General features: G+C 42.1%; 1 protein-coding gene across 6 annotated transcripts in view; it reads right to left on the reverse strand.

The window, feature by feature from the left end:
- RPS6KA2 (ribosomal protein S6 kinase A2) overlaps positions 1–27,304 on the reverse strand; it is a 484,946-nt gene that overhangs the window by 80,201 nt on the left and 377,441 nt on the right. For all 6 annotated transcript variants that reach the window (XM_074948755.1, XM_074948754.1, XM_074948757.1 and 3 more), the window contains 2 exons: positions 14,081–14,151; positions 13,003–13,091 (listed from right to left, as the gene is read on the reverse strand). In XM_074948755.1, the coding sequence (XP_074804856.1) occupies positions 13,003–13,091; positions 14,081–14,151 (160 nt within the window). The remainder of the gene's footprint in view (positions 1–13,002; positions 13,092–14,080; positions 14,152–27,304) is intronic.

Genomic DNA, 27,304 nt, shown 5'->3' on the forward strand with positions numbered 1-27,304 from the left:
CACACTGTTGTGCCTCATTACATTTGTGATCCACTATAACCCCCAGTTCCTTTTCAACATTACTGCAGCCTGGTCAGTTATTCCCCATTTTGTAGTCGTTCATTTGATTTTCCTATGTATAGTACTTCGCACTTGTCTTTACAGAATTTCATTGTGCTGATTTCAGACCAATTCTCTAATTTGTCAAGGTCATTTTGAATTTTAATCCTGTCGTCCAAAATGCTCCCAAGCCTCTCAGCTTGGTGTCATCTGCAAATGCTATAGGCATACTCTCCACATCATTATCCAAGTCATTAATGAAAATACTAAACAGTACTGGACCAAGGACTGAACCCCGTGGGACCCCAGTAGATATGTTGTCCCAGCGTGACAGCAAACCATCAATGACTACTTGTTGTGCATGGTTTTTCAACCAGTTGTGCACCCACTTTATGCTACTTTTATGTAAGCCACATTTCCCTAGTTTGCTTATGATACTGTCATGTGGGACTGTGTCAAAAGCCTTACTAAAAATAAAGATATATCATCTTTTTAGTTTCCCTCTTATCCACTAGGCCCGTACAACCTTGTCAAGGAAATTAGGTTGGCTTGGCATTTGTTCTTGACAAATCCATGCTGGCTATTACTTATTACCCTATTATCCTCTAGGTGCTTACAAACTGATTGTTTAATATGTTCCAGTATCTTTCCAGGTATTGAAGTTAGGCTGACTGCTCTATAATTTCCCAGGTCCTCTTTGTTCCCTTTTTTAAAGATAGGTACTCTGTTTGCCCTTCTCCAGTCCTGTTGGACCTCACCCGTTCTCCATGAACTCACAAAATAATTGTTTTGATATTGCCTCAGCTAGTTCCTTAAGTACCCTAGGGTGAATATCATCAGGCCCTGCCAACTTGAATATAGCTAACGTACCTAAATATTCTTTAACCCGTTCTGTCCCTATTCTTGCTTGTATTCCTTCCTCTTTGTTGTTAATATTAATTGTGTTACGCATCTGGTCACAATTATCCTTTTTAGTGAAGTGAAATAGACCCTGCATCAACCAGCTACATGTGCCAGATGTTAGCACATTGCTTAATGCACTACTGGAAGGCACTAAGGGTATGTCTTCACTACCCGCCAGACTGGCGGTCAGTGATCGATACAGCGGGGATCGATTTATCACGTCTAGTCTACTCCTGTACTCCGCAGGCAGAGTCGATGGGGGAGCGGCAGCAGTCGACTCACCGTGGTGGAGACACCACGGTAAGTTAAGTTGACTTCAGCTACATTATTCACATAGCTGAAGTTGCGTAACTTAGATCGATCTTCCCCACCCCCAGTGTAGACCAGTGCTCAGATACTACAATAATGAGTGTGATCTAAGAGCCTGAATAGAGAGAGAGAGAGAAGAGAAAGCATAGAATAGAATAGAGAGCGAGAACAGAATAAAACCAGGCAGGACTAGGAGTCCAAAGGGCTTCCTGACAGGGGGCAATGGTATTACTGTTACCTAGCACTTACACGTATACATTTGTAGCCACCATATGAGAGTTAAGTTTTATTAACTCCAGTTTACAGATGGGGAAACTCTGGTGCACATAGTTTAGGCTCAAATTTACACAAAGAGTCAGTTGATTTTGCGTACCTCAAAGCTTTGGGTGCCCATTTTGAGACACCTGGTTCTCATTTGTATTGGCACCAAACACACCAATGTCATAGATACTTTTTGTTCACTAACAACTTTCTTATGTTTCTTATGTATTCTATTGATTATTTAGCAAAACTCCGTGGCGTTTGGTGGCACATGTCTAATTCTTTCATTACTTTTGATTTATGACTTCATTTAACATCTTTCTTGTTTATTCCTTTCAGCACGTTTAGTTTACTGGCTTGAGGGAAATTAGCAGGTGTTCAGTAATAATTAAACAACCTTCAGATTTGACTGAGTGTGCCATGTGATTGGTTGATTTGTTTTTATTAATAGCATCTTTCATTCTTCCATGGGGGAAAGTAACACCTGGAGATGAAGATTCTGCATTGCAATTTTGAAGCCATTTCCTGTGAGACGCTGAGCATCTCCAGATGTGTTGAGCATCTCAGTTCCTACTGAAATTAGTGGGAGCTGAGGACACTGAGTACCTTGCTGTGGGTGCTCAGCACCCCAGTGGACTAAGCCTTTTATTTGCAATACGTGTACTTCCTAACAAGCAGTTTTGTAAAATGTCTTGTCAACTCAAGCTTTTGTAAATATGACATCTGCTTTCGATGCACACAAGACATTATGTTTGCTAAAGTGCACTGATCAAGAACTGCATTTGACAGCTTGCTTAAACATTGGCTCATGACTAGGTATTAAAAACAAATATTGCTTGCATATTACATGCAGGGCTGTCAGCCATGTTCATGGGCAAGCTGACCCAATAGGTGTGTTTACAGTTTTGATTTGTTCCCCCTGGTATTCTGAACACAGAACAGGCTGCTGCCAGAAATCAGTAAATACAAAAACGTGGACAGCTACAAATCTTGTTCCATGGATTTCTTATTAGGAATTTTCAAACATCATCCAAATTCAAGGCACAGTCCAGATTGCCTACTAAACATATATGGCAGGTCTGCTTCTGATTTCACTGACACTAGTATAGCTAAGTGGAAACTCCACTGAAAACAACCGAGTTACACTAATATAAACCCAGCATCAGAAGAGTATCAGGACCAGCAAATGTGTTTAGAAGAAATAACAGAGAAGAATACGTTTTGTATACAAAGATAAGTGATAACTTCATAATGTGTAATAATGCTTCTTCATTACACAATGTCGAAATTTGAGAGCCAAATCCAGGTCTCCCTGAAATGAATGGAAAAAATCCTATGGTTTCAAAGGACCCAGTTGTGGCCCTTACTCTGTGACCAGCTGGTAACATTCCCTAGGATGGGCATGACAGATGTTTCTCTGCCTCTATTCTTTGCTCCTGCAGTTCCATCCCTTGCCCCTTCACAATTTCCCCTGCTGTTGCCTTAGGAACACTTCCCTATTGTGTGGCAGAAATGACTCATCCTTCTGACAGGGATTCTGTTATCAGTATCAGTCTATCATCAACCTTTTCCCTCTTCAGTGGTGTATTTGAATACCACAGTCTCATTTCTTTAAATGACTTAACATGAATGAAAACATTTTGAGTGTTTTTATTATTTTTCAATAAGATTGTAGAATTGAAGACAAATGAAGACAATAAGCCAACTACTTCAGTTAGAGAAGGATTGCCATGTACACCAAAGAAACATACCACGCCATTTACATGGAAATTTGTTTAGCTTATGCCCAAATAAATTTGTTAGTCTCTAAGGTGCCACAAGGACTCCTCGTTGTTTTTGCTGATACAGACTAACACGGCTACCACTCTGGAACTTAAACCAGTCCCCAGATCTGAACATTCCAGAGCTCTGACAAGTTAAAAATCTGTTGTCGTGAACTTCGTAGTTTGAAAGCCTATCTCCAGTGAGTGTATTCTATTACCGAGTTTTAGAATGGCCTAATTGCCTTAATGGCCTTAATTGCTAGTGTCCTTAAAATTGCCTAATTTTAACAAGAGATGAGTACTCCTCATGCCACTGAAGTCAAAGGGAAGGTGAGTGCTCTGTATTCAGCACCTCATATTTGCTCATCAGATTTCCACTACTATCCAATGCCACGTACACCTATAGTGCTATAAAATACTTTTTTTGATGAAGGGAAGCACAAAGAGACCAAGATAATCAGTGTATCTAAATTCATGTGGATTGACAGATGTTTGATTAAAAGATGAATATTCCATAGCGTATATAACGGTAGCATGTAACACGCACAACCACCGGGCAACATTTTGCTCCCTTTGTTTCTTTTACTCACCATCAGTTTTTCCATTAAGGCCTGGATTCTGCAAAGGGATCTGCACAGCCAGAACCTCATGCTCTTAAGTATTCCTATTAAAGTCCATGGGAGTCTGCTGGGTTGTAGAGGTTGACCCATGCAGCTCTCTTTACAGAATTAGGCCTCAAGGCTTACATTTATTCTTTTAACCCACTGATTTCCAAATGGTGGGCTGCTGTGAGATTTGTTCAGAGGATACAAGAGGAGTAGGCACTGAGCACTATTTTCACTTAAACTAAACAGGCCGTTTAAATATATTCAATGAAGCATACGCGTTATATCAAAACAGCGCATGTTAACAAGGGAGAAAGCAACCACCTAAGATTGCTTTAATGCTATGTTATTCAGCTGCCTAAAATGTCAGAAAACAACAACTAAATTTATACTATTTTCCTGGTATTTAATTTTGATTGTTGAATCCCTATGGATGAAGGGGGCCTCGATAACTTGCTGGGTGGGAAAGGGGTCCAGAGGAAATTTCAAAGTTGCTAATTTAGCCATTCGGAATGAAAAGAAAGGCTTTCCAGATTTTCAGTTTCTGAGGATAATAGCTTTACTTTCAGCAGGAACTCAAAATCAATTTAATGGAGTCACTTGCAACGTGTAGTTCATCCAAAACTTGTGACAGAGTGGGAAATCCATCACAATGATCAGATCTGTTATTTTGGTAAAGTGCTGTATGACAGAACAATACATTTTGTAGATCTCAATTCAGCACCCATCTTCTTTAGCGTTTTTTAAGGAAAGTGTAATATTGCCTTTTTGGCTGTAACCTGAGCTTTATTGAAACACACTTTCATTTGATACTGTTTTGACCTGAATTTCCAGTTACACTAAGGCCCCTTTATATTGCTCTCACTGTGTAAAGGGGCCTTAAGATCATCTTAAGGCTCATTTACGCTGCCTGATTGGTATGAAAGGGCCTTGAGAATCAGGCCCTCTTGTTTCCAAAATTCCTGGCATTTTGATGCATTAACATTACCCACTGGTCCTTTTCTTTCCCACAATGTTTGTTTGCCTGGATATTCCATTTATCCATTTCAGGGACTGAAAAGTACACCGCTCTGCAGTCTGGCACTTGTGTTCAATCAGGGAGCAATGCTACAAAAGCAGTGTTATTGCCTTCAAATCAAGTTTACAGCAGAAGGTATAAGTCGTACTATATCTGAGTCAGAATGTGGTAGACGGTATTTATCATGAGGGGATACCAATGAAACAAATACTTTATTCCATAAAACATTTGTTTTAAGCTCTAATACTTTACAAGTGGATCACAAATTGAACATAAGTCAACAATTTGATGCTGTTGTGAAAAGGCAAATGTCATTCTGGAATGCAGAAGTGTCATATGTAAGATACAGGAGGTAATTGTTCTGCTCTACACTCGCACTGGTGAGGCCTCAGCTAGAGTACAGCATCCAGTTTTGGGCACCAGACTTTAACAAAGATATAAATACAGTGGACAGAGTCCAGAGGGGAGCAACAAAAATGATAAGAGGCATAGAAAACATGACATATGAAGACAGGTCAAAAGAAATGGGAATGTTTAGTAGAAGGAAAAGAAGGCCAAGATAGATCATGGTAACAGTCTTCAAATATGTATGAGGTCATCATAAAGCTGATGGTGCTCAACCCTTTGTCCATGTCCACTGTAGGTCAGAAAAAAAGTATTTGGCTTAGTTTGCAGCAAGGGATATTTAGGTTAGATATTAGAAAAATCTTTCTAACTATAAGGATAGCTAAGTACTGGAGTAGGTTACTAAGGGAGGCTGTGGAATCCCTGCCATTGGAGGATTTCAATGACAGGTTGACAATCCCTTTTCGGTGATGGTCTAGATATTCTTAGTCCTGGCCCAATGAGGTGAGGTGGTGGGAGGGGCAGAAATGGACTAGATGACCTCTGGAGGTCCCTTTCAGCCCTACATTTCTATGACTGTAAAATATCAGACCGTCAAAATTTAGATAACTGGGATTACTATCTTCCTTTTCTTCCCCCCTCTCTTACCCTCATTTTAATTCTGTTATTATTTTAGTATTCATTATCTGAAGGACTGCTATAGCTTCAAACAAGTATTCTTGTGGTTTCATGAAATACTGTTTGTTAAAATATCATAAGTAAAGTGGAAAGAAAAGCAAGATTATAATCAGAATAAAGTGATTTTTGAAGTCTAGTGTCTTGCAATTTGCCAGGGTTAGAAACACGTTGGTGGACAATACAAATGCTTTCTGGATCACTAAACTTCTGAACAAGCAATTGAAAACAAGTGTTTGATCCATAATATAGCCGTTTCTTTATTTTACCATGCTTCATTTAATTTTCCAGGGGTTTTCTGTGCCAGAATGTCTGATCCTATCTTTGGTTAACTATGGACTGTTATACCTAGCCCAGGATGGGCTAAGATCTATAAAGCCAAAGTACTCCTTTTAAGTACTGCCTTCTGTCAAATATTTAGATCAATTATCCAGTTCATTTAAATACTCCTCCACTCATTACTAGCAACATTATTGTAATCATCCTGCCTTTTAATTCTCATGTCATTAGTCCCAACACAGATATTTACAACAAGCTCTTCACCAGGACCCCAGAAACGCCTGGTAATGTTAATGTAATATTAATGCAAGATTCATAATACTGATAAATCAATAAAGCATTAATAATATTAATGTATTGATTTATTAATACGATTACTAATATTGATGGATATTAATAATATTAATGAAAGCTTAATACTATTAAAAATATTTATATTAGTGAAAGACAATAACTCCCTTTCTACAGTATTTTGCTTTGCCTTGGCTTTAAAAACGAAACTTTTTCTTCACTGTTCTTCTGCTATAATTAATACCTCCCTCCTTCCCAATCTCTTTATTATCACAGTAAGCATCAAGCTTTAAAACCTTGATCCTCAACTACTTCCCATCATAATGGAGAAAATCTAGCCACTATTTTCAGAACTTGGTCTTGTGGTGAATTGCAGCTGAATTCCACACTGGAGAACTGGAGTCTATCCCTCACTGTGCCACAGAATGCTTATGTGATGCTGGGCAAGTCACTTAAACCCACATTTCTCACAGGTGGTCAGTACCTGTGTGTCCCTTACTTTATGGTTGCCCAACTTGAGACACTTTGGCCAGATTTGCAGAAGTGCTGATAGTTCACAGCTGCAACTGAATTCAATGGGAGCTGTGCTTTGAACAGATAAAGTGCCATAAAAATGCTAAGTTTTCTGGAAAAAAAAACAGGTCTTAGGTATGTTAAATTGGGCACCAAAAGATCAGTCGACACTTTTGGCTTTAATCTCTCTGTGCCTCAGTTCCTCAACTGTAAATTGGGTCTCACGCCACCCCTCACCTCAGGGAAGTGGTGTAAAGATAATTCACTCGGTGTTTATGAAGTGCACTCAGACATTACAATGAGAACACCAGGGAAATGCCCATGAGGAAATTAATAATTCTGTATTCAGTGCAGGGTTTGAATGGTGTGTGGTTAAGCATAAAAATAATATTGAATAACTACCTCTACAGTGAGCACTGACCACCCTGTGCACTGAATGAGGCCAAGATCCTGTGGAAAAAATAGCATGTGATCATATAATTAAAGACTGTGGGTAAAATTTTCAGGAGTGCAAGTCCCATTTTCAAAAGTGGTTTTAGGTGCTTTGGAGCCTATGTCTCATTAAAGCCAAGGGAGACAAATTAAGATTGGATCGGCAAGGCTAATTCTGGCCTGTCCTAACTTCTGAGTGCTTGACTTTGCAACCTTAACTTTCTTTTTAACATAGCTATTGAATATAATTTTAAATTGAGTTAATTGTTAAAAAAGGGTCGGATTCAACTGCCATTGGAAAGATTCCCACTGATTTCAATAGATGTTGGATTAGGTCCAGTAATAGCCAACATGTTTGCTTCAACAAATATCACCTCAATAGTTAAGCAAAATGAAGGTTATAAAAATCAGAATATCGATTTTATTCCCTTCATCTTTGTAATACAGTAGAAAGAACAGTTACTTACCCTAGAGTAATTGTGGTTATTCAAGATCCTGTAGTTAGTGTGACTCCCTCTGTAGGACTACATGAGCCTCATGTGCGTGAGATAGGAAATTGCTGAATAGCAGTGTCTGTTTGGCCTGTGCATGCGCCCTTGTGCCTTCTCATGCTCTTGTGTGAGGACATAAAGGAGAGAATGGTCCCAAACTCTGAGTTCTCTTGCCATTTGAAGCCTGTGTTACTTAAGGACTCTGAATGTGAGGATGGAGGGCTGTTTGTGAGATCCACAGTGACTACAACATCTCAAAGAACCAGTTTCTGTAGAGTGACCATTCTTTCTTCTATGTATGGATCCTGCTGTAGGTGACTAGCAATCAGTCCCCCTTAGGATGGTGGGAGTGAAGAGTTTCAGCTGCATCAGCGATTGGAGAACTGTTCTCCTGAACTTGGTGGCTGCCATATCAAGAGCATAAGATTGGAAAGTTTCTGAAGCAGGTGACAGATGCAGCTTGTGCTCTGGTAGAATGTGCCTGGATATTCAAATGGAAAGGCTCTCCAGCCAACTGATAACTGGTGGAAACGTATTACATGATCCACTTGGAAATTCATCGTGGTGAGATGGCTTGGCCTTTGGACGAACCAGAAATGATCACAAAGTGGCGAGTCAGACAAAACCTTGGCTTGGTTTCATTATGGTAATACAGCAGAGCTGTGGATATGTCTAAAGTGTGCTGTTTCTTCTCTACCACTGGTGAGTGTGGCTTTGGGAAGAAGACTGGCAAGGTAATTGATTGATTTTTGGTGAAAGTCTGAGACCACCTTGGGGGTAAAATTGGGGTGTAGTCTGAGTACCACCTTGTTCATATGAAAGACCGCAGTCCAGCCATGAGAGTCTAGTGTTCACTGACTCTCCAAGTTGAGGTGACAGTCACCACAAAGATCCTCTTGGTGGTAAGGGTGCACAGAGTATTCTGTCACTGGTTCAAAAGGGAGGGTCCATACGCTTCAGAAGAATAACAATGCGGTCTCATGAGGGAGTCAGGTCCTTAAATGGAGGGCTAATATGAAGAAGGCCCTTAAAGAATTTCAGTATCTTTGGGTGTGAAGATTGAGTGTGACTGTGCCAGAGTGTCACACACAGATAATGCTGCCAAGTGGACTTTGAGAGAATTAAATGATAGTTTTGCCTGTTTCAGGAACAGCATAGTCTAGGATCTTCAGTGTTGCTGCCTCAACTGGGTCCAAACCATGCTGGGCTGCCCATATAGAAAATCTTTTCCACTTTGAGGCATAAGTCTTCCTGGTGGAGGATTTTCTGCTTTGTATGGGAATCTTTTGAACCTATAGGGAGCAGTCTCTGTCAGTACTGTTCAAACAGTCAACACCTGAGCCATTAGGTGTAACAATGGCAGGTCTGGCTGCTGACCTTGATTCTATGATATGTCCAGGCAGGCCAGGAGGTGAATGGGATGTCACGGGGCCATCTGTAGCAGGTCTGACAGCCAAAACTGTCTTGGCCAGTAAGGGTCTACCAGGATGTCTGTAACCTTGTCCCTCCTGATCTTGGACATTATCCTGGAGAATTGGTGGCAAGGCATATATGAATCCTCCAGATTACTGCAAAAGAAAAGCATCTGGCAATAATCCCAGGCTCACACCTCTTCTGGAACAGAAATTCATGCATTTGACATTGTCCCCTGTGGTGAATAAGTCTATTATGGGAGTAGAATATGAGGTCTATGATAAACTCCTTCAGTGACCCCTTGTGGTTGGTCACTGGGTGACTGCTTAAGAAGTCTGCCAGGCCTTCACTGAGCCCTACGAGGTTTAGACCCAGTGGGATTATCCTGTGTTGATGTCACCACTTCTATAGCCTGATGGTTTCTTGGCAGAAGAGGGGATGATCAGGCACTTCCTTGTTTGTTTACATAGTGCATCACCAACATGTGTTGCAGGATTTGCACTGCGGAGTTCCACAGAACAGGCAGGAATGCTTTGAAGGCCAGTCATGTCTCCCAGCTCCTGGACATTCATGTGTCATCTCAGGTCATCCTGAGATCATGGCCCTGAATCTGTAGGTGGTTCATCTGGGAACTCCAGCCCACTGAAGCATCTGTGATAAGTGTCCATTGGGGAGGGGACAGAGAATGGGACCAGAGGGGGCAATGCCGGTGCCAGTGCCAGCACAAGTTTCTTTCTTGACACAATTTTTTCTGCACTAGTCTTCAACAGAGAGGCTGGATAACGGTGGCTTGTCCACTCGCAAGATCTCAGGGTCTGATGAGACTCATGAATTGTTCCAGAAGATGGAGTTTGGCCCCATATCCCCCTAAACAGAAGAGGCACCTACTATGTCCATCTTTTAAGGGGATTAGTCCATAGCAGGATGGATAGGGTTTGAAGCTGGTAGGTTTAGGTCTGCCAAGTTAAGGAGCTCTGGGCATGAAGGTGTGTACAGCGGGATCTAGCTGTTGATACTCATAAGATGGGTTGATATGAACACAACAGTCAAATATTAAGTTAATCAAAAGAGTTCTGAAGAAATTCAGAATGTTTAGCCAAAACTAAGAGCTAGTGGGTTAGACACCTGGAGATTCTGTCTCACTGCAATAGATAAGACAACGGAACTGTGGGAGGGTGCAGTCACTTCACTCTTTATGCCTTTGCATGGGAGCATGAGAAGGCACATGGTACATGTGCAGCCCTGACAGACACTGCTACTTTAAACTGTCCAGTCCCGTGCACATGAGGCGCACGAGCACCTTCAGTGGCTCTACACTGACATATGAAGAATGTTAATTTTTGTACGTTAGCAAAGCACTAAAAGGTCACTCAGCTGCACAAGGACACAGATAGCAAGAGGGAAGCTTCCATTTTCCACACAAGATTATTATTAGAAATTTCAAGAACCATAGCTCAGCCAGATGGTGATGTAATTGGGCTGCCAAACATCTTGCTAAGAACTGTCAGTCAGAATGCTAATGCTGTGACTGCTACATGTGGGATCAAATGTTCAGTGTAGTAGATCCCTCCATAACACCACCTCAAGCGATTGAACAACTAAGTATGAAAGCCAGGGGCAAAAAAAATCTCTCCTGCACCACTTGCTTTTTACACATCTTGGAACAAGTTACATGCTTAATTTAGCTTTGCTCTCCTACCCCTATTCCGAATCCTGCAAAAATCTAAACAGCATAAAGAGTTACAGGAGATAACAGCATCCTGCTTTTCAAAAGTTTCTTAGTATTTACACTACGATGCGTCTTACTTGCAAAAAGGAAAGTAATTAATTAGTTGCCAAAACCCCATGGGTGCTGATGTCAGCCAGCTGTCTATTTAATGAGGACCAATTAGTTATTTCCTTTCCTGTGACAGACCTTACAGAAGTCAAAAATCAACTATTCTTCTTTTCCTTGAGGCCTTTTCTTTATAGCCACCTACAATTTCTAGAGCAATATACTCCCACTGATACAACAGAGCGTACACAGAAGAGCTAAATGATGTGGCTGATTGGTGGAGAAGGATAACTTACAGTATGTTATAAATATACGGGAAAACCTTACTTCCCTTATTTCTAAAGAGGAGAAATTATTCTAGAGTAAAATAGCTTTTGTTCTTGAATAGAGTATCCAGATGGGGAATTATAGCCAAAAAGCTATAAAGGAATATATTATTTCCCCTTGTGTTGAACCTAAACTCTGAATATGTTCAGAGGTTTGACTAACACTATTTTTTGAAGTTCTGTGCAGTACACTCTGCATTTTATTAGTGGTTTATGGCCTTCTAGGTGTTAAAATTAATACTGCATCTTTATTGAGTCAATAAATTAATATTTCAGAAATGGGGAAAAAATCACATATATTTGGAAAACAATTTCAACCTTTTCTTAGCGACATCGTCAGGTGGAATTTTAGGATCACAGGCTTCAAAATTTCTCTTTGTTGTCCTTTTTTCCTTCACTAAGTCTCACATCTGAGAACTGTACCGAATTGTATACTGAGGTATCACGTACTAGTAGAAATTTGGTAATAACAGTGGTATTCGAGACTTTTAAATTTGGTAATAACAATGGTATTCAAGACTTTTAAAGATGGGAAAAGGAGAATGAATAGAGGATGATAGTAGTGAAGAAAAATGGATACATGGGACATAGGAGGTGTAAGCTGGTAAGAGAATAGGAGGCAGGAGAGAACAGAGAAATTGGGAGAATAGAGGAGGAAACACATCTTGCTGCAACCATTTTTTCCCCTTGCACCCCTCTACTTTAGAAAACAAGTCATTTTCTTATTCATCCAGAACAGAGCAAGAGACGAGAGAGCTGGAAGGAACCTACAATATTTTTACAGACAGAGGTAACATTTTAAAATAATAACATAATGCTATGATTCTGATATCCTCAATTTGCTATGGTTACTCTTGTTTTTCACTAAAATCTCTAGGGAACAAATTTGCAAAGGAACCACCTGCTAAAACATGAATGGACACACTAAGTCTCCTACATAACCCCCCCAAAATACCGTGAGTTTCCTAACGAAACTCTTTAGTATAGGCAGAGATGGCTTTACCTAAATAAATCAAAAACATTCTCTATGCTTATTCAAACATAACTGGGTGCAATAATAAAAGAAGAGTAAAACAAAATCTTTGTGATAAAGCAGACAATTCATTTTAAGGTGATAAAGAGGGTCAGGCCCTTTGTTCAAAATGCTCCCACTAAATCAAACAAGATGGCACAGAAATTTAATCAGAGTGGCTTTGCAAGAATTCTTCTTCTCTCCTTCACCCCCTTCCAAGATGTGGAGCAGAAATATAGACAGCTCATTAAAATACCTGACTGGGTTCTCATTTTCCTGTATTACTATCCACAGGAGTTTTCTTATGCAATTCATAAAGGTTGGTGATTTACTTCCCTCTTCGCTGAAGAAATAAATCATGAATTAATCTCATGCTTTGGATTCTAATGCTATGCTTGACTTCCTTGCTTCTCTCTCTAGTAATGCTTGTGTTTTGCTGCAGAATAAATATGAATATAAATGTACATGTAATGGAGAGGATAACAACCAGTTAAAATGCATTGAGGGAAATTATCACCACCATATTGTACAGAAATCAAATGAGCATCCATACCTAATCGGTTGGACGGGTTCCTTTTGAAGAGGGCTCTCAGCAAACTTTGGGCTTCTATGCTCAAAAACTGAGGCATTCCTAGCTTGGCTCTGAAAGAACAGAACACTTGAAAAGAAAAAAATATTTTTCAAAAAATTTCAAATCCACACCTGCATTTTATAACTGAAATTAATTGGGACATGCAGACACCCATACACATTTGTCACCAAAGATATAATACCTAGACAGATTAGACAGCCCACAAATGGAGGGGCCAGTCCTGCACCCATCGAGGTTAAAGGAAGTTTTACCATTGATGTCACTGGGAGCAGCTCCTGACCAGAAGCACATAACACCATATTATAGTTAATGTTGCTCAAGGGTTACTAATTCTAAGAGATCATTTTCAGCTATTTATAATCTTTTTTCAGTTTTACCTTTCTGGATTAAATTTGGCAGGTTTGTTCTCAATCCAAGAGCAAACTTTTTGGAAAGTTTGACCCCAAATGGCCTAGACATTTTCAAGAATGAAGAGAGTGATAATAAAATACACTTTTTGCATTATTAAAAATTGTATTTGGTTTTTAATAGCTCTGATGCTTCAGTGGTGGATGGCAGAAATAAGATATTTGGCAGGGACTATGGTGCAAACATTTATGCACCTGCTCAGCATTAAATCAACGTCAGGTTTGCACAGGAAAGGACTCGAAAGTCAGGAATGACAACGTGCAGGTTGTCTGTACAAGTTTAGCTCTGCACCCTTTTATATATGCATCGTCATACAGTCTTTTATTATATGGCCACATATATTTTTTCTGCAAGGCCACCCCCTCAATGGAATGCTCATAGACCAGCAATACAATTTGTAGTTATTTACTCTGGGTGAATCACCTAGGGAATTTAGGCACACCATAACGGTGACATTAGTAGGAGATGCACATCTAACTCCACGTGCAGCTTTGAAAATCTCAGCCTCTGTGTATATTTATTCTTGTTCTATATATTTTATGCAGTTAAATGTACTTAGGATCAATGGCCCATCCAAGGAACAGAGCTAACAAGTACTTAGTAGATAAACCAAACAGACATTACTACTTACTTGAGAATGAGAGCCATTGTCTCCTTTCTGTCTTTTCCCTGGAATGGTAATGACCCTGTCAGCATCTCAAACTGTAGAATAACAATAAAAATGGTAAATCAAATAAGCACATACAGTATTTATATAAGATTCCATCTGACAGTGCACCATACTGTAATACTTTCCATTATCTTGTTTTCTATTAATTTCAAACACCAATGAGTATTTCGTAAAAATGTACTGTTTATGCCAAAAAAGGTCTAAAAAACTGTAGCTATACAAAAAGAGATTTTATTATGGCAAGCCCATTTCTACGGTATTGGACATCAGAGACCAGCACTATATTTCAATTCAAAGAGCTGCCTAAGGAACTGTTCACATCAGTAGTGTGGAGAATCATGCACTAGTTGAGATGCACAAAAGTCTGGTGCTCATGGGTTTTCATGAACTTTTTTTCCATCTGGGTTCATACCCTCATGATTTTTGCTTTGAGTTTCAGGTTTAAATGAACCCGCAAACTCAAAGCAAAAGCCCAGAGTGGTCATCAATTTTTGCTGCCGTCCATCTGAAAGCATCAGTCATCCAACATTCCTCTGAAATGCAGTGATTCTTTCAGCAACCCTGACTGGAATGTCACATTTGTAACAAAAGCCCAAATCAAGGGAGCTTGCCTGGCTGGAGTTGAATTCTGAGAGTTTCACACAGCGCTAGTCACCGCACTGTTTGCATGTACAAGTAGTAGCTGATTCCCCATGATAAGCAATGATGGGTATTGTGCACTGGAAAACAAGGATCAGGGACATAATTCAGCTCTGCCATAAATGAGGACAACTTCCACTGAGGTCAATAGGCATTCTGTCTGCTTATGTCAGGGCCAAGTAAGGTCTTGGGTCTTTTAACAGTAAATAAATGTACTGTTTAATATTTGTGGTTATAGTTAATCTCATATTTACAAGTGCCAGATTCTGCCACCCTTCTCTTGAGTTGTACCTTACCAGAGGAGTAGCTCCTTTGATTTCTGGGGGACCACTTGTGCATTAAGGTACTATTCAACCCTTAGCTGGACTCCCCCCTTTCCAAATTAAATAGATCAATAATTCCCCTAAGTACTTCATAATAATACTTAGCACTCACAGTGACTTTATAAACCTTTCTCTCTCAAAGTATGTTATAAAAGTGGGCAAGCCTCATTATCCCAACTGGGGAAACTGAGGCACAGAAAGGCAGAATGATTTGCCCAAGGTCAAAAAACAAGCCATTGTCAGAACTTGTAGCAGAACCCAGGTCTCATGGCTCTCAGTCCAGAGGCCTGAGTGCTAGAAGATCATGCTTCGTTCTGTTTGCCTTTCTTTAACCTATATTTTTAATTACCTTGTGCTAGTTAGTAAATATTAGTTTAGGAGTAATCAGGACAGTGCTAATGGCCTGTGATGGGATGTTAGATGGGGTGGGATCTGAGTTACTACAAAGAATTCTTTCCTGGATCTCTGGCTGGTGAATCTTGCCCATATGCTCAGGGTTCAGCTGATCGCCATATCTGGGTTTGGGAAGGAATTTTCCTCCAGGGCAGATTGGAAGAGGCCCTGGGGATTTTTCGCCTTCCTCTGTAGCATGGGGCACAGGTCACTTGCTGGAGGATTCTCTGCATCTTGAAGTCTTTAAACCATGATTTGAACACTTCAATAGCTCAGACATAGGTGAGAGGTTTATTGCAGGAGTGGGTGGGTGAGATTCTGACTCCTGCATCGTGCAGGAGTTTAGACTAGATGATCATAATGGTCCCTTCTGACCTTAATATCTACGAATCTGCTCTGCTTTGATTAACACAAATGATGATTAAATACTAAATTTAGTTTAGAGTTATACTCATATCCATTTCAGCAATTTAAAAGACATAAAAGGGAAAACATAAAAGCCCTAAGGAATGGCTGCCTTGTGTTTTAAAGGATAATGACTTTTTAAAATCTGTACAAAACTCCCAATGATTAAAAAAACCTAACCCATGGGAAGTTCAAAAAATTACTATTTTTTTCTCCCTGAAATTTAGAAAAATAAAAGCTAAACCCTATAGACTTCAATGGGGCAACACCATGGCACAGAGTTCCACCAGCAGAAGGGAGGGCAGAATTTGAATCTCTAAATCAAATTTCAAGATGAGAGGCAGGAATGTTTCTTGCTGGATACAATATGTTTTTCCTTTATGAGAAATGTGCATATGGCAGGTAAGAGAACTTCCTATGATAAAGAGAGATGAAACAGAAATATTCAGACAAGGTAAAACTCCAATGAGATCAGGGCATTTCTTAAAATTGAAACTCATTGCAAAGTGCCTTTGTACTAGATTTACTTCCTGTGGTATCTTAACATCTGCTCTTCAAAGCTGACGTTGCAATTTTTATCAAATAAATATTCTGACTTTTGTACATATTTCACTAAATATATGCTAACTGGCTTTGTCTTCTCTCATCAGCACCTCATTTTAAACTCTTAACAGTGGTTGGGGCTATTTAGACATTATTGCTTGAACTTAAAGTCTTCTATTCTGTATAGACATTTAAATCAGGTCACCTAAAAGTGACAATTTATCAACCACACTGAAACATTATGCATATTAAATCTTCAGTTCAGACATGGTTTCCCTAGCACTAAGTTATCCAATGCAAATAGAAATCAAGCCTAATTTCACCTCTGAGACTCACAGCACAATGCATTTGGCAGTGTCTGCATAGCAATAATTCATGAAACCATAGCCTGCAAAACCAAGTTGCCAAGTTACTGGGGGCTAATTTCATTTAAAATGTCCAAAAACATGTACCATTCTATTCTGAAACAGTTCCTCTTCCTTAGTAGCAGTGCTAGCAGTCTGAAGGGGAGAGGTGTGACAGACTAATACATCTCCATAAAATAAATACATAAATAAATAAATGGTGTCTTTTACCTCTTTACCCCTCTAGCATTCTGGTCATGGACTCTCTAACCAGTCAGCTGTATTTTGCAGTTCCCACTATCATTCAATAAGATGCAATGGTCACTATGAAAAACTTACCAACAGATGCTACAGTATTCGCCATACCAAAACGACTGCATTTCCTGATTTAAGTAGAGGGAAGTTCTGTGACTAAAAGGGAAAGCTTTCATGCCCATGTCATGCCCGAACTTATAAAGGCCTAGGCACAATCAGAACTATGTCAGGAGGCTATTTGAATGATAAGGACTCCTAAAATTCCTTCTTCAGCAACCATAGTCACCAGGAAAAGTACCTGATGATTTAATAACTTGGACCACAGAGTAAACACAACCATTAAATAGTTATAATAGTTTTGTGGGGAGGAGACAGAATGAGAGGAAGGGTTGAGGCTTAACTTTAGTCACCAACAAGCTCGCTGAAGCTACTGAAAACAGGCACTTGAAAGGAGACAGAGGACTTTCAAATATTTGTGGACAATTATAAGCCAGACTCAGAAAACAAAGGGCCAGAAAAGTGAGGAAGGGTGGTTGGCTTGGAGGGTCAGAGAGAAGTAGCTGTTTTATTAGAGGGGGAAAAGATTTTGGGTAAAATTCACAGAAGTGCCTAAGTGACTTAGGAGCCAATGTCCCATTGAAAGCACCCAAGTCATGTTTAAAAATGAGACTTAAGTACCCTTCCATTAAGTGGTAAGAAAAGTAATATGCATTATACTGAATTGTCCCCATATTTCAAGAAGCATGGATGCTTGGGTATCTAACACATTATGTTTTTCATGCTTTCTTCTCTTGTGAGCTTCTTGCTCTTAAAATCCTAATTTAAGAAAATTAAAAGTGGCTGCAGTTTTTTTCATTTTGGTATAAGGCATAGCCTGACACATTTGAGGCAGGGGACAGTAATATGAGTGACAGCCTGGCCACTGATCATATAGAAAGAAAAAGACTGCAGCTTCCATTCACAAGGGAGTCCATAAAAAGACCTGTATTTACAGTGTGGGCAGAGAAGGCAAATCAGCCTGAAAGTAAGAGCAGAGTGGTAGCTCAGGGAGCAGGGATGGGGGTAGCTAGGGGCTATGTGCAGACAGGGGGGCAGCTCAGGGTGCAGGGAAAGGGGTTGCTATGGGCTGTGGGCAGGCGGGGGAATAGTTCTGGGCGCAGGCAGGGGGTAGCTAGGGGCTGTATGCAGGCAGGGGGGTAGCTCAGAATGCAGGGAGAGGGGTTGCTAGGGGCTGTGGGCAGGCAGGGGGGTAGCTCAGGGTGCAGGGAGAGGGGTAGGTAGGAGCTGTGTGCCAGAGGGCACCCTTCCACAGCGTTTGCTGCTCCCTGAGGGCTCTGCCAGCCCAGGAGACGGCACGCTGCCTACACAGTGTTCTTTAAAAAAGAGAGACATTTGTTGACTGGCATTAGGGAGTTGTGCTAGTAACTCCCTTGAGCACCATACAGAACATTTACCGCAATGTCTCAATCACTAGTACTTTGTTACCGCATTTCTACAATTACATGGTTCTAATATAAAGATGAAATCAAATTCAAAAGACATGCACTTAACATCAATATTTAAAAGTCAGTGCAGTGTGGCTCCAGCACATTGTATGCATCAATGCTTTTTCCTTCAGTGATCTGAATCAAGGCAGGGTCTGGAGGAAAGCATTGATGTTTCTGTAACTGCAATGCCATTGTGTTTAACATAATGTTGGAGAAGGTTAGCAAGCATTAAGTAAACAGAAAAACATCCTTGTAAATTGAAATAGCTTATGTTATCACCAGCTAATGCCACTGCACGGCACACCCCCGGTTTCCTGTTTATTATCAAAGAATTAAGAATTCTGTTCAATACGGAACATGAGACTTGACCAAAGAAGTTAGCCCTCACAGCTGACACCCCTGCACATAGATACACTGCTGTCTGATGGTCACAGCAGATTGACTGGGTGTCAGGCCTAGGAGTAACCAAACTGCAGGATTAGGGTGATGTGAGCTGACACCAAAGCCATCACAGAACCCTGCAGTTCTGCTGAGAGATTCAGGCTCCACCCCTCCCAATACATAAGCCATCTCATAGCTTGTTCCTTGTCTACCACCTGCTTACCCTGCTGGTCTTCTAGGGGGCCCAGTGGCTGTGTCCCTGACAACTTCCCTCCCCTCTCACCTGCTCCATCATGAACCCCCATATTCAGACACACTGTGTGCCCACTCCATCCAGTATCTTTGAAAGACTACTGCTTTTCCCTAATCCTGACCTCTCACCACTTACTAATGAGCAGTGGGAGGGGAAAAACTAGCAAGAGCATGCTATGGATCATGAGGTTTCCCTTCTCTAATAAGAAGTTGCTAGGGAATCCCAGAGGGCTCCTTAGCTACCACGTTAGAAATTATTGGATGCCATACACACCTGCCTCATCATACCGCCAGCTACTGCAGAAGAGGAAGTGTTTCCTCTCTCCTACTTCACCTCCTCATACGTTTTTGATTGGGAGAGGCAGTAACATTTACCTGGTGATCCCACAAAGCAGCAAGATAAGAGAAGCAGCCGCCACATAGTGTCCTCTGAAGACCAGGAGATGGGGAAACTACACTCAGTGAGGGAGTGAGGGGGAGGAGTTTATCTTCAATGAGATCCAGTGAGCTGACAAAATTAAGTTGAGAGTTGGGGGTGATGGCCAGACGAACCTTAACAGAGTATGGGGAAAGGATAGGTTGCCCAAACTACTTCACTCCAGGTCTGCTGAAATGTTGTGAGCCTGGGATGATGTTCAAAGTTGCACTAGGACCCTGAAATCATTTGGTTTCAGAGAGTTGAACATCCAGTCAGGACTCTTGGGCTCTACTCTCACTTTCATCTTTTCCAGTCACTTGCTAGGTGGCCTTGGGCAAAGTCACTTAATTGCTCAGTGTCTCAGATTTCCAGAGCCCCATTATGCTAGGCACTGTACAATCACCGCACAAAAAGATGGTCCTGGTCCCAAAGAGCTTACAATCTAAGGATAAGACGAGAGACAACAGATGGATACAGACAGACAGGGGAGTACAAGAAAACAACAAGACAGTACTAGTCAGCAAGACATAAGCAGTGGTCTCAGCGCACCAGAACCCAGGGAATGGTATTTTAATTAGTCTGTATTCTGTTTCACACCTACATTTGCTATAGTAATAAATAAAAATATTTTTATATTTTGTACAAGTTTTTGATAATGCAATTAAAATAAAACAAAGTTGAAATGATGAAAAAATGCTTTAAAGGCAAAGCAAGCTTATAATGTAAACTTACATGCTGGTAGGCTATACCATAGGTCAGTGGTTCTCAACTGAGAGGTCTGTGGCCCCCTGGGTGGCGGCATGAGCTGGTTTCATGGGGTCCGTGAGATTCAGCACCCCAAGCCTATGGGTGGAGTTGGGGTGTGATGGGAGGAGCTGCCCCCCCTGCACCCCCAAACTGCAGTGCTGTAACTCCTAATAATGTAACCAGAGCGGGGAAGTCCCACCCTCCCTCCTCTTCCCCTGCCCCTGAGGTCCCGGCCCTTGGCCAGGTCGAAGGACAGAAGCTGGAGACAGGCAGGGTGGGGTGGCTCCTGCTCTGGCTGGTGCCATGGAACAGTCAGCCGCAGTGCTTCCCTGTCTCCTCCTTCTGCTGCTGGTGCCTGGGACTGTGGCTGACCCTCAGCTCCCGGCCCCTCTTGACTGCTTGTGCAGCTGGTAAGAGCTGCCTGGGTGGGGGGACCAGGCTCCAGGGCTGACAGAGCCCTTGGGAAGCAGCAACCACAGTGGGGGGTGCCCTCCCAGCACACAGCTCCTAGCTACCTCTTTTTCTGCACCCTGAACTACCCCCCTGCCCAAACACAGCCCCTAGCTTCCCCTTGCCTGCACCCTGAGCTACTCCCTGCCTGCACAAAGCCCCTACCTACCCGTCTCTGAACCCTGAACTACATCCCTCACTGCACACCATCCCTAGCTACTCCTTCCTTGCACCCTGAGCTACCCCCAGCCCACACACAGCCCTTAGATCCCCTTTCTCTGCACCCTGAACTACCCCCACCTGCACACAGCCCCTAGCTATTCCCTGCCTGCACCCTGAGCTACCCCACTGTCCGCACACAGCCCCTAGCTACCCCTCCCTGCACTCTGAGCTACACTCCTGCCTGCACACAGCCCCTAGCTACCCCATCTCCCTGCACCCTGAGTGGTTTTCAAACTTTTTGAGCTGATCCCCTCCCACTCCCCATCCCAGATGGGCTGGGTGGCCTGCTGAAGTGAGTCAGGGGGTGGAGGTGGCACTCCCTTCCCGTGCCTTGCAGAGATGGCCTGAGCCCTGCCGGGCCCTGATTCCACCCAAACAAGCATGCTGAGGGGTCCGCAAAGAAACAGGTTGAGAATCCCGGCCACAGGTGAGCTTGCGCCCCCTAGTTTGTACTTTAAGCCGAGCATTAATAGTAGTTCAAATAACTACTGTAGTGTTTAAGATGTGTTGCTGGGTACTAAACTTGAAAAAATGCACAGAAAGACAGGAATATAATGCAAATAAAACAAATGCTAGTATAAAAAAGAAAAACAAAAGTGGTGGAGTGTAAGGTTGGCTTGACATGAGTAATTGGACATGGGTGAGGCCTCATTTTTTGAGAGACAGGATTTGGGAGGTAAATGCATCAGCAGGCTGTAAAGAGAACGTCTGTACAAGCTAAGATAAGGGGGAACACCCATGGAACCATTTACAATGGACAAGATAACAATGGATAAGATAAGCCTGGAACCTAAGATAAGGTAAAGAGTAAGTTGTGCATGAACAGTGCATGGTATTCAGGGATTGGTTCCTACAAAATAACCAAGCCGATCCCCAAATGTGTGATGCAATGTATAGTAAACCAGTGCATGCACCCGATGAAGAGAACTGTAGCTCACGAAAGCTTATGCTCAAATAAATTTGTTAGTCTCTAAGGTGCCACAAGTCCTCCTTTTCTTTTTTCCAGTGTAATGTGTAAATGTATATAAAGGAAGAGGTTTGCTGTGTAACTTTGGATATGTGGCTCACTGTGTGCCCATCCCCTACACTTGAGTCTGATCAACTCAGCATAGCTTTGCTGTTTGCCAAATAAAAGAACCAGAGTGACAAGACTGAAGTCTAACTGAGGTCTTAGAGGCTGAATGGAAGAGGTCCTGGGAGAACCCCAACACCACTGTCAATCTTTTTGTAGGCATCATGGCAAAGGATAGTTTTAAGGAGGGGTTTGAAGGACCATCCTGAGGTAGCTCTGTGGATGCTAACGGGGAGTCCCTCTCAGGTGTGATGGGAGAAAACACAAACGTGCTTGTTTGAAAATGTGACAAGTGAACAATGGATGTTGGCATTATGGGCTGATCAACACGCAAGTCAGCCTTTTGATACTGAATGGAGATGATAGATAGGATGGGAATAGGCTGTGAAGGGCCTGGAAAGTGAAGACAAGTAGCATATGTTTGGTATGATAGACAAAAAGGAGCCAGGGAAGGGTTGCAAAGAGAATGATGACACGGTCAAAATGATGAGCTAGGAAAATTTTTGAATAGATATGAATGGGGCAAAATTGCATTTCTCAAGGCCAGAGAAAAGGATGTTGCAGTAATCAAGATATAATTATGAGTGTTTTAGCTGTGTGGACGGAAAAGAAAGGCCGTACCTTAGAGATGTTATGCAGACAGAATCTACAAGACTTAGACATAGCCTGGATGAGAGTACCTAGAGAGAGGTCTGAGTCCAAGATGATATAGTGGTGTAGTTCACAGTGCTTGAGAAAGGAGATAACAGAGGATTTGGGCAGGAAAAGGGGGAGATTAGGAGCTTTGTTGCATTGATCTTGAGCTGATGGCGAGCCATCTACAAGGATGAGATGTCAGAGAGACAGGTCAACAATTTCATTTAAGCAGAAGGATACAAGTCTGGGGTAAGGGGTAGATCTGTGAGTTTTCCGTATAGAGATAGTCATTGAATTTGTGTTTACAGATGAGATTACTCAGAGAAAAACTGTAGTGGGAGAAGAGAAGGGGACCAAGGACAGAGCCATGTGGAACTCCCACAGAAAGCTGAAGGGGGGATGAGGAGGATCCTCTGAAGAATACGTTGAATGAGTTACTAGAGAGGTAGGAGAAGAACCAGGAGAGGACAGAATCATGGAAGACAAGAGAGACAAAATTTCAGAAAGAGGAGCATGGTCGCCTGTGTGAAAGGTGGCTGACAGGTCAAGAAGGATGAGGATGGAGTACTGGTGCTGAGACTTGGCGAAGAAGAGATCATTAGAAACTCTGGCCAGAGCAGTTTCAGTGGAGGGCACGAGGTACAGGGCCGGCTCCAGGCACCAGCGTTCCAAGCAGGTGCTTGGGGCGTCAGTCAGAAAGGGGCGGCAATGTTTCCGCGGCAGCAGCAATTCAGTGGCAGCCTCTCTCTTCTGCCGGCCCGTGGCGGCAATTCGGCGGCAGCTTCTCTCTTCTGCCGTCCGCAGCAGCAATTCGGCGGTGACGGTTTTTTTCACTGCTTGGGGCGGCAAAAATGGTAGAGCCAGCCCTGACAAGGTAGAAGCCAGAATGGAGAGGATCTAGGATGAAATTGGAGGTAAGGAACTCCAGGCAGCGATTGTAAAGTGTGTGTTCAATGAGTTTAGAGACAAAGGGGAGAAGGGAGATGGGGCAGTAGTTGGAGAGGCAAATAGGGTGAAGGGTAATTTTTATTAAGAATGGAGAGACTAAAGCATGCCTGTATTGTGAGGGGAAGAGCCAGAGGAGAGCGAGCAGTTAAGGAGAAGTGTAAATGAGGGGATGAGAGTGGATGTGAGGGAGATCAGGAGATGGGAAGGGATTGGGTCACTGGGGCAAGTGGAAGGTTTAGCGGAGGAGAGCAGATGGGAAACTTCTGCTCCCAGGAAGAAGGAGAGCATTGTAGAGCGGCGGCGGGGGGGGGGGGGAGAGAAAGTGAACTGAAGGGTTCACTGGAAGGTCTGGGATAGAGCTGCACCGCAGAACATGAGCAGGTCCTTGGTGCTTGTAGAAGCTCCCCCTCAGGTGGGTGGACAGAATTGCATCACCTACCTCCCAAGAGGCATAATTAATTAGTGTTTGTAAAGAGCTTGAAGAGCTTCACCTAACAACTGCTATTCACATGAAAAATAATCTGAATTATGAAAAGCATCCCTCACAATGAAAATAAAAGGACATTGTTAGACTTGGATTTTGCAAAGGAGGTAGTCTTGCTGTGATGCTTGGTATTGATCTAACCAGGTACGTGTGTGTACACTGTACAGTCCTTGGTGTATAGAGCTCCATAGTACAGTTAGGTTTAAGGCAAAAATTATCAGAGCAAAACATTCTCGGTCTGGCCAGAAGCAGAGTAAGATATTCATTAGCATCTCCCCTCTCTACTTACAAATTCTACAGGTACAGCAACTAAAGAAAGGCACTTCACTTTGTCCTTTATGCATTCACTACATTGCAAATAACACATATCTTTTTATTTGGGACCTTTAGCCCAGTCATCGCTCACATCCCACCACATGCATATGAAGTTGTCTGTAGAGTGTCTAACTCTCTTCACTTCAGGAAAAACAAACAGCCTCCTCGAGGTCTGGAGCTCTGTAAATTAGCCAGAAAGCATGCTAAGAGACCATTGTGACTACAGACCTCCCATTAGACTTGCACATGCTATCTCAATGATAGCCCAACCCACCAGGGATCTACATCTATGGGGTTGTTACCAAACCTCTCAATGTGTAGCGGAAAATGGACTAGGTTTATCCACAACTTTTTAGCCCTTTAAATCAATTAACTCTTCATACTGATTCTCTTGGTGACAAGCTTTTATAACACCACTAGAACAGACCTCTAAGCAGGAATCTGAAATCTCAGGCCTTAGGGGTGAGTGGCAGGCAGGAAGACAGAAAACAAAAGGAGTCTGGTCATGATAAACCATACCTTTACACACCTTTACATCCCTCTGAACAAATTTATAAGTAGGCTCACACCAGGTACCATCATTTACTAAAAGAGCATCAAGGATTGATGCTATGTGTGTAAAGCTGGATATTGGAGCCTAGATACAAGATGGAGGTATGCTCTCATCTGGTATTCCCATTCCTATGGACACGTACTATACTACCTTAAGCTAATTCTGACACATTGATTGGCAAACTGTGGTATTTACATGATCATAAATACAGCAGGATACAGCAGGATTTTTGATTTACAAAGTTCTACCATCAAAGACTCAGACAGGCTATTGGTACCAAATAAGGCAAGTACTGGTCTCACAGAAGTCAATGGCAAAACCCTCATTGATTTCAAAGAGACCAGGATATAGACCTTGTCAGTTAAGATCATTTTTATTATAACAACAATGATGATTGTGATACTGGTAAACCAGGTGCCAGCTCTTGCTAAGGCTGTAGGTGTCAGCTGAGCCAAATTCATAGCTGGAAACCAGACCAGCTCACCTGTATGTTAATATTGGTCAAGATGGTAGTTAAACTTGTAAGAATGTGTTTAATCTCTATAAAATGCTTGTAAGTTGCTTCATGCAGTAATCTTACTTGTCATGTCTGTACCCCGTGCTATAAAGTAGTATGTAAATTTTGGTTTAAAATTGTAAAAATGCCTGCTCTGAACTTGTCAACCAAGGCAGGAAAAGTGGTTCCCCTGCCCATGCAGAAGGACTATCAAGGCTAAATGGGCCCGTGTGGAACATCACAATGCACAGATTGGTTTAATGGCCCTCTTACACCCACAAAAGTGCTAGATGCAAGAAAGCAGATCCCATCAGCTTGAATTCAGAAAGAGGGAAATAAAGATAGCAGACATGAAGATTATCTCTTTGCTATTTGAACTCTTGCAAGGGCTGGAGCTAAGAAACAAAAAAAACTGAGATCCCCAGGGTCAACCTGAGTTAGCTCCAAAAAGACATTCAGTGCTGACAAATTACTACATTTCTGTCACCTTTTGGAACAATACACTGAACTCATTTGTGTATATATACTACCTGTTTTAACTCGTAAAAAAACTCTCTCATTTCTTTTTCCTAGTTAATAAATCCTTAATTAATTTACTATGGGATTGGCTACCAGTGTTCTCTTTCGTATGAGATCTAAATTGACCTGGAGTAAGTGACTGGTCTCTTGGGACTGGGAGCAACCTGAATATTTTGTGATTTTTGGTGTAAGTGACCAATTATCACTAAGTCCAGCTTGCCTGCATGGCAAGATAGGCTGGAGTGCCTAAGGGGACTGTCTGGGACTACATGGTAAGACTGTTACAGTGATCCAGAAGTTCACATTTGGAACTGGGTTGGTGAAATCTAATTATAGAACATACCACCAGTTTGGGGTGTCTGCCCTGCTTTTGGCAGTCTGTACTGAGGTTGGTATTCTCGGTCATGAGACACTCCAGACAGCCTGACAATAACAACAATATTTTACACTGGACTTCAGCTTCAAAGCACTTGACAAACTTAGATGAAACCGTACAACACTTCCATGAGGTGGGAGACTAAATTTTATTTAGCCTGATTCTCCACTGTGCTTAAGAGGCTGATGGGGAGCTGGTCTCCAGTCTCAGACAACTGGTCCTGGTGTAAATTAACATCTGCCATGGGCATAAGGTCCCTCATGTCTCATCTTCTCACCCCCTCGCTACCAGGCCCCCTGCCTCCTCTTACATGAGACAATCTCTGGATGCTCTAAGTTCTGTTTGTGCCATGTAAAGCAGACTGGAGAATCTGTCCCTGTTCTCCATTTTACACCTGTGAAATCTGAAGACGAGACCTTCCTTCTTACATGTCCAAGGACCCAGAACAAGATCAGAACTCATGAATTACTAGCCTCCAGCCTGAACTCAGAGCACAAGCCTTTCTATTGGTATTGATCCAAAAACAACGTTTGTTTCCGTGTTAACAGGGTGGCACTGCTAATGCCCACTGACAGAATTTCATTAGTTCTTAACAAAAAACTTTGCACCTTCAGTCTTGCTGCACCTACCTACACTTGTCATGGGCTGTTGTTCTCCTCAACAGACCACTCTCTCTCTCCTTTATGCTTCCAGCATTCCTTCGTCCCATTTTTCACCGTCACCGATCCCATTGCTCTCCCTTACTTGCACTGTTGTCCCAGGGCTTATTTGCTTTGATAATTTAGGGCCAGTTCCTGGGAGGTGCTGAGTACCCTCACCTCCTATTGATGTCAGTGGTTGGTGAGGGTGCTCAGCACCTCAGAAGATTAATCCCTCAACATTGTAAGATCTGCTTTGCTCGAGACAAGCCCACATCCATTTACAGTA

The sequence above is a fragment of the Natator depressus genome, chromosome 3 (genome assembly GCF_965152275.1).
Source record: "Natator depressus isolate rNatDep1 chromosome 3, rNatDep2.hap1, whole genome shotgun sequence".
NCBI lineage: Eukaryota > Metazoa > Chordata > Testudines > Cheloniidae > Natator > Natator depressus.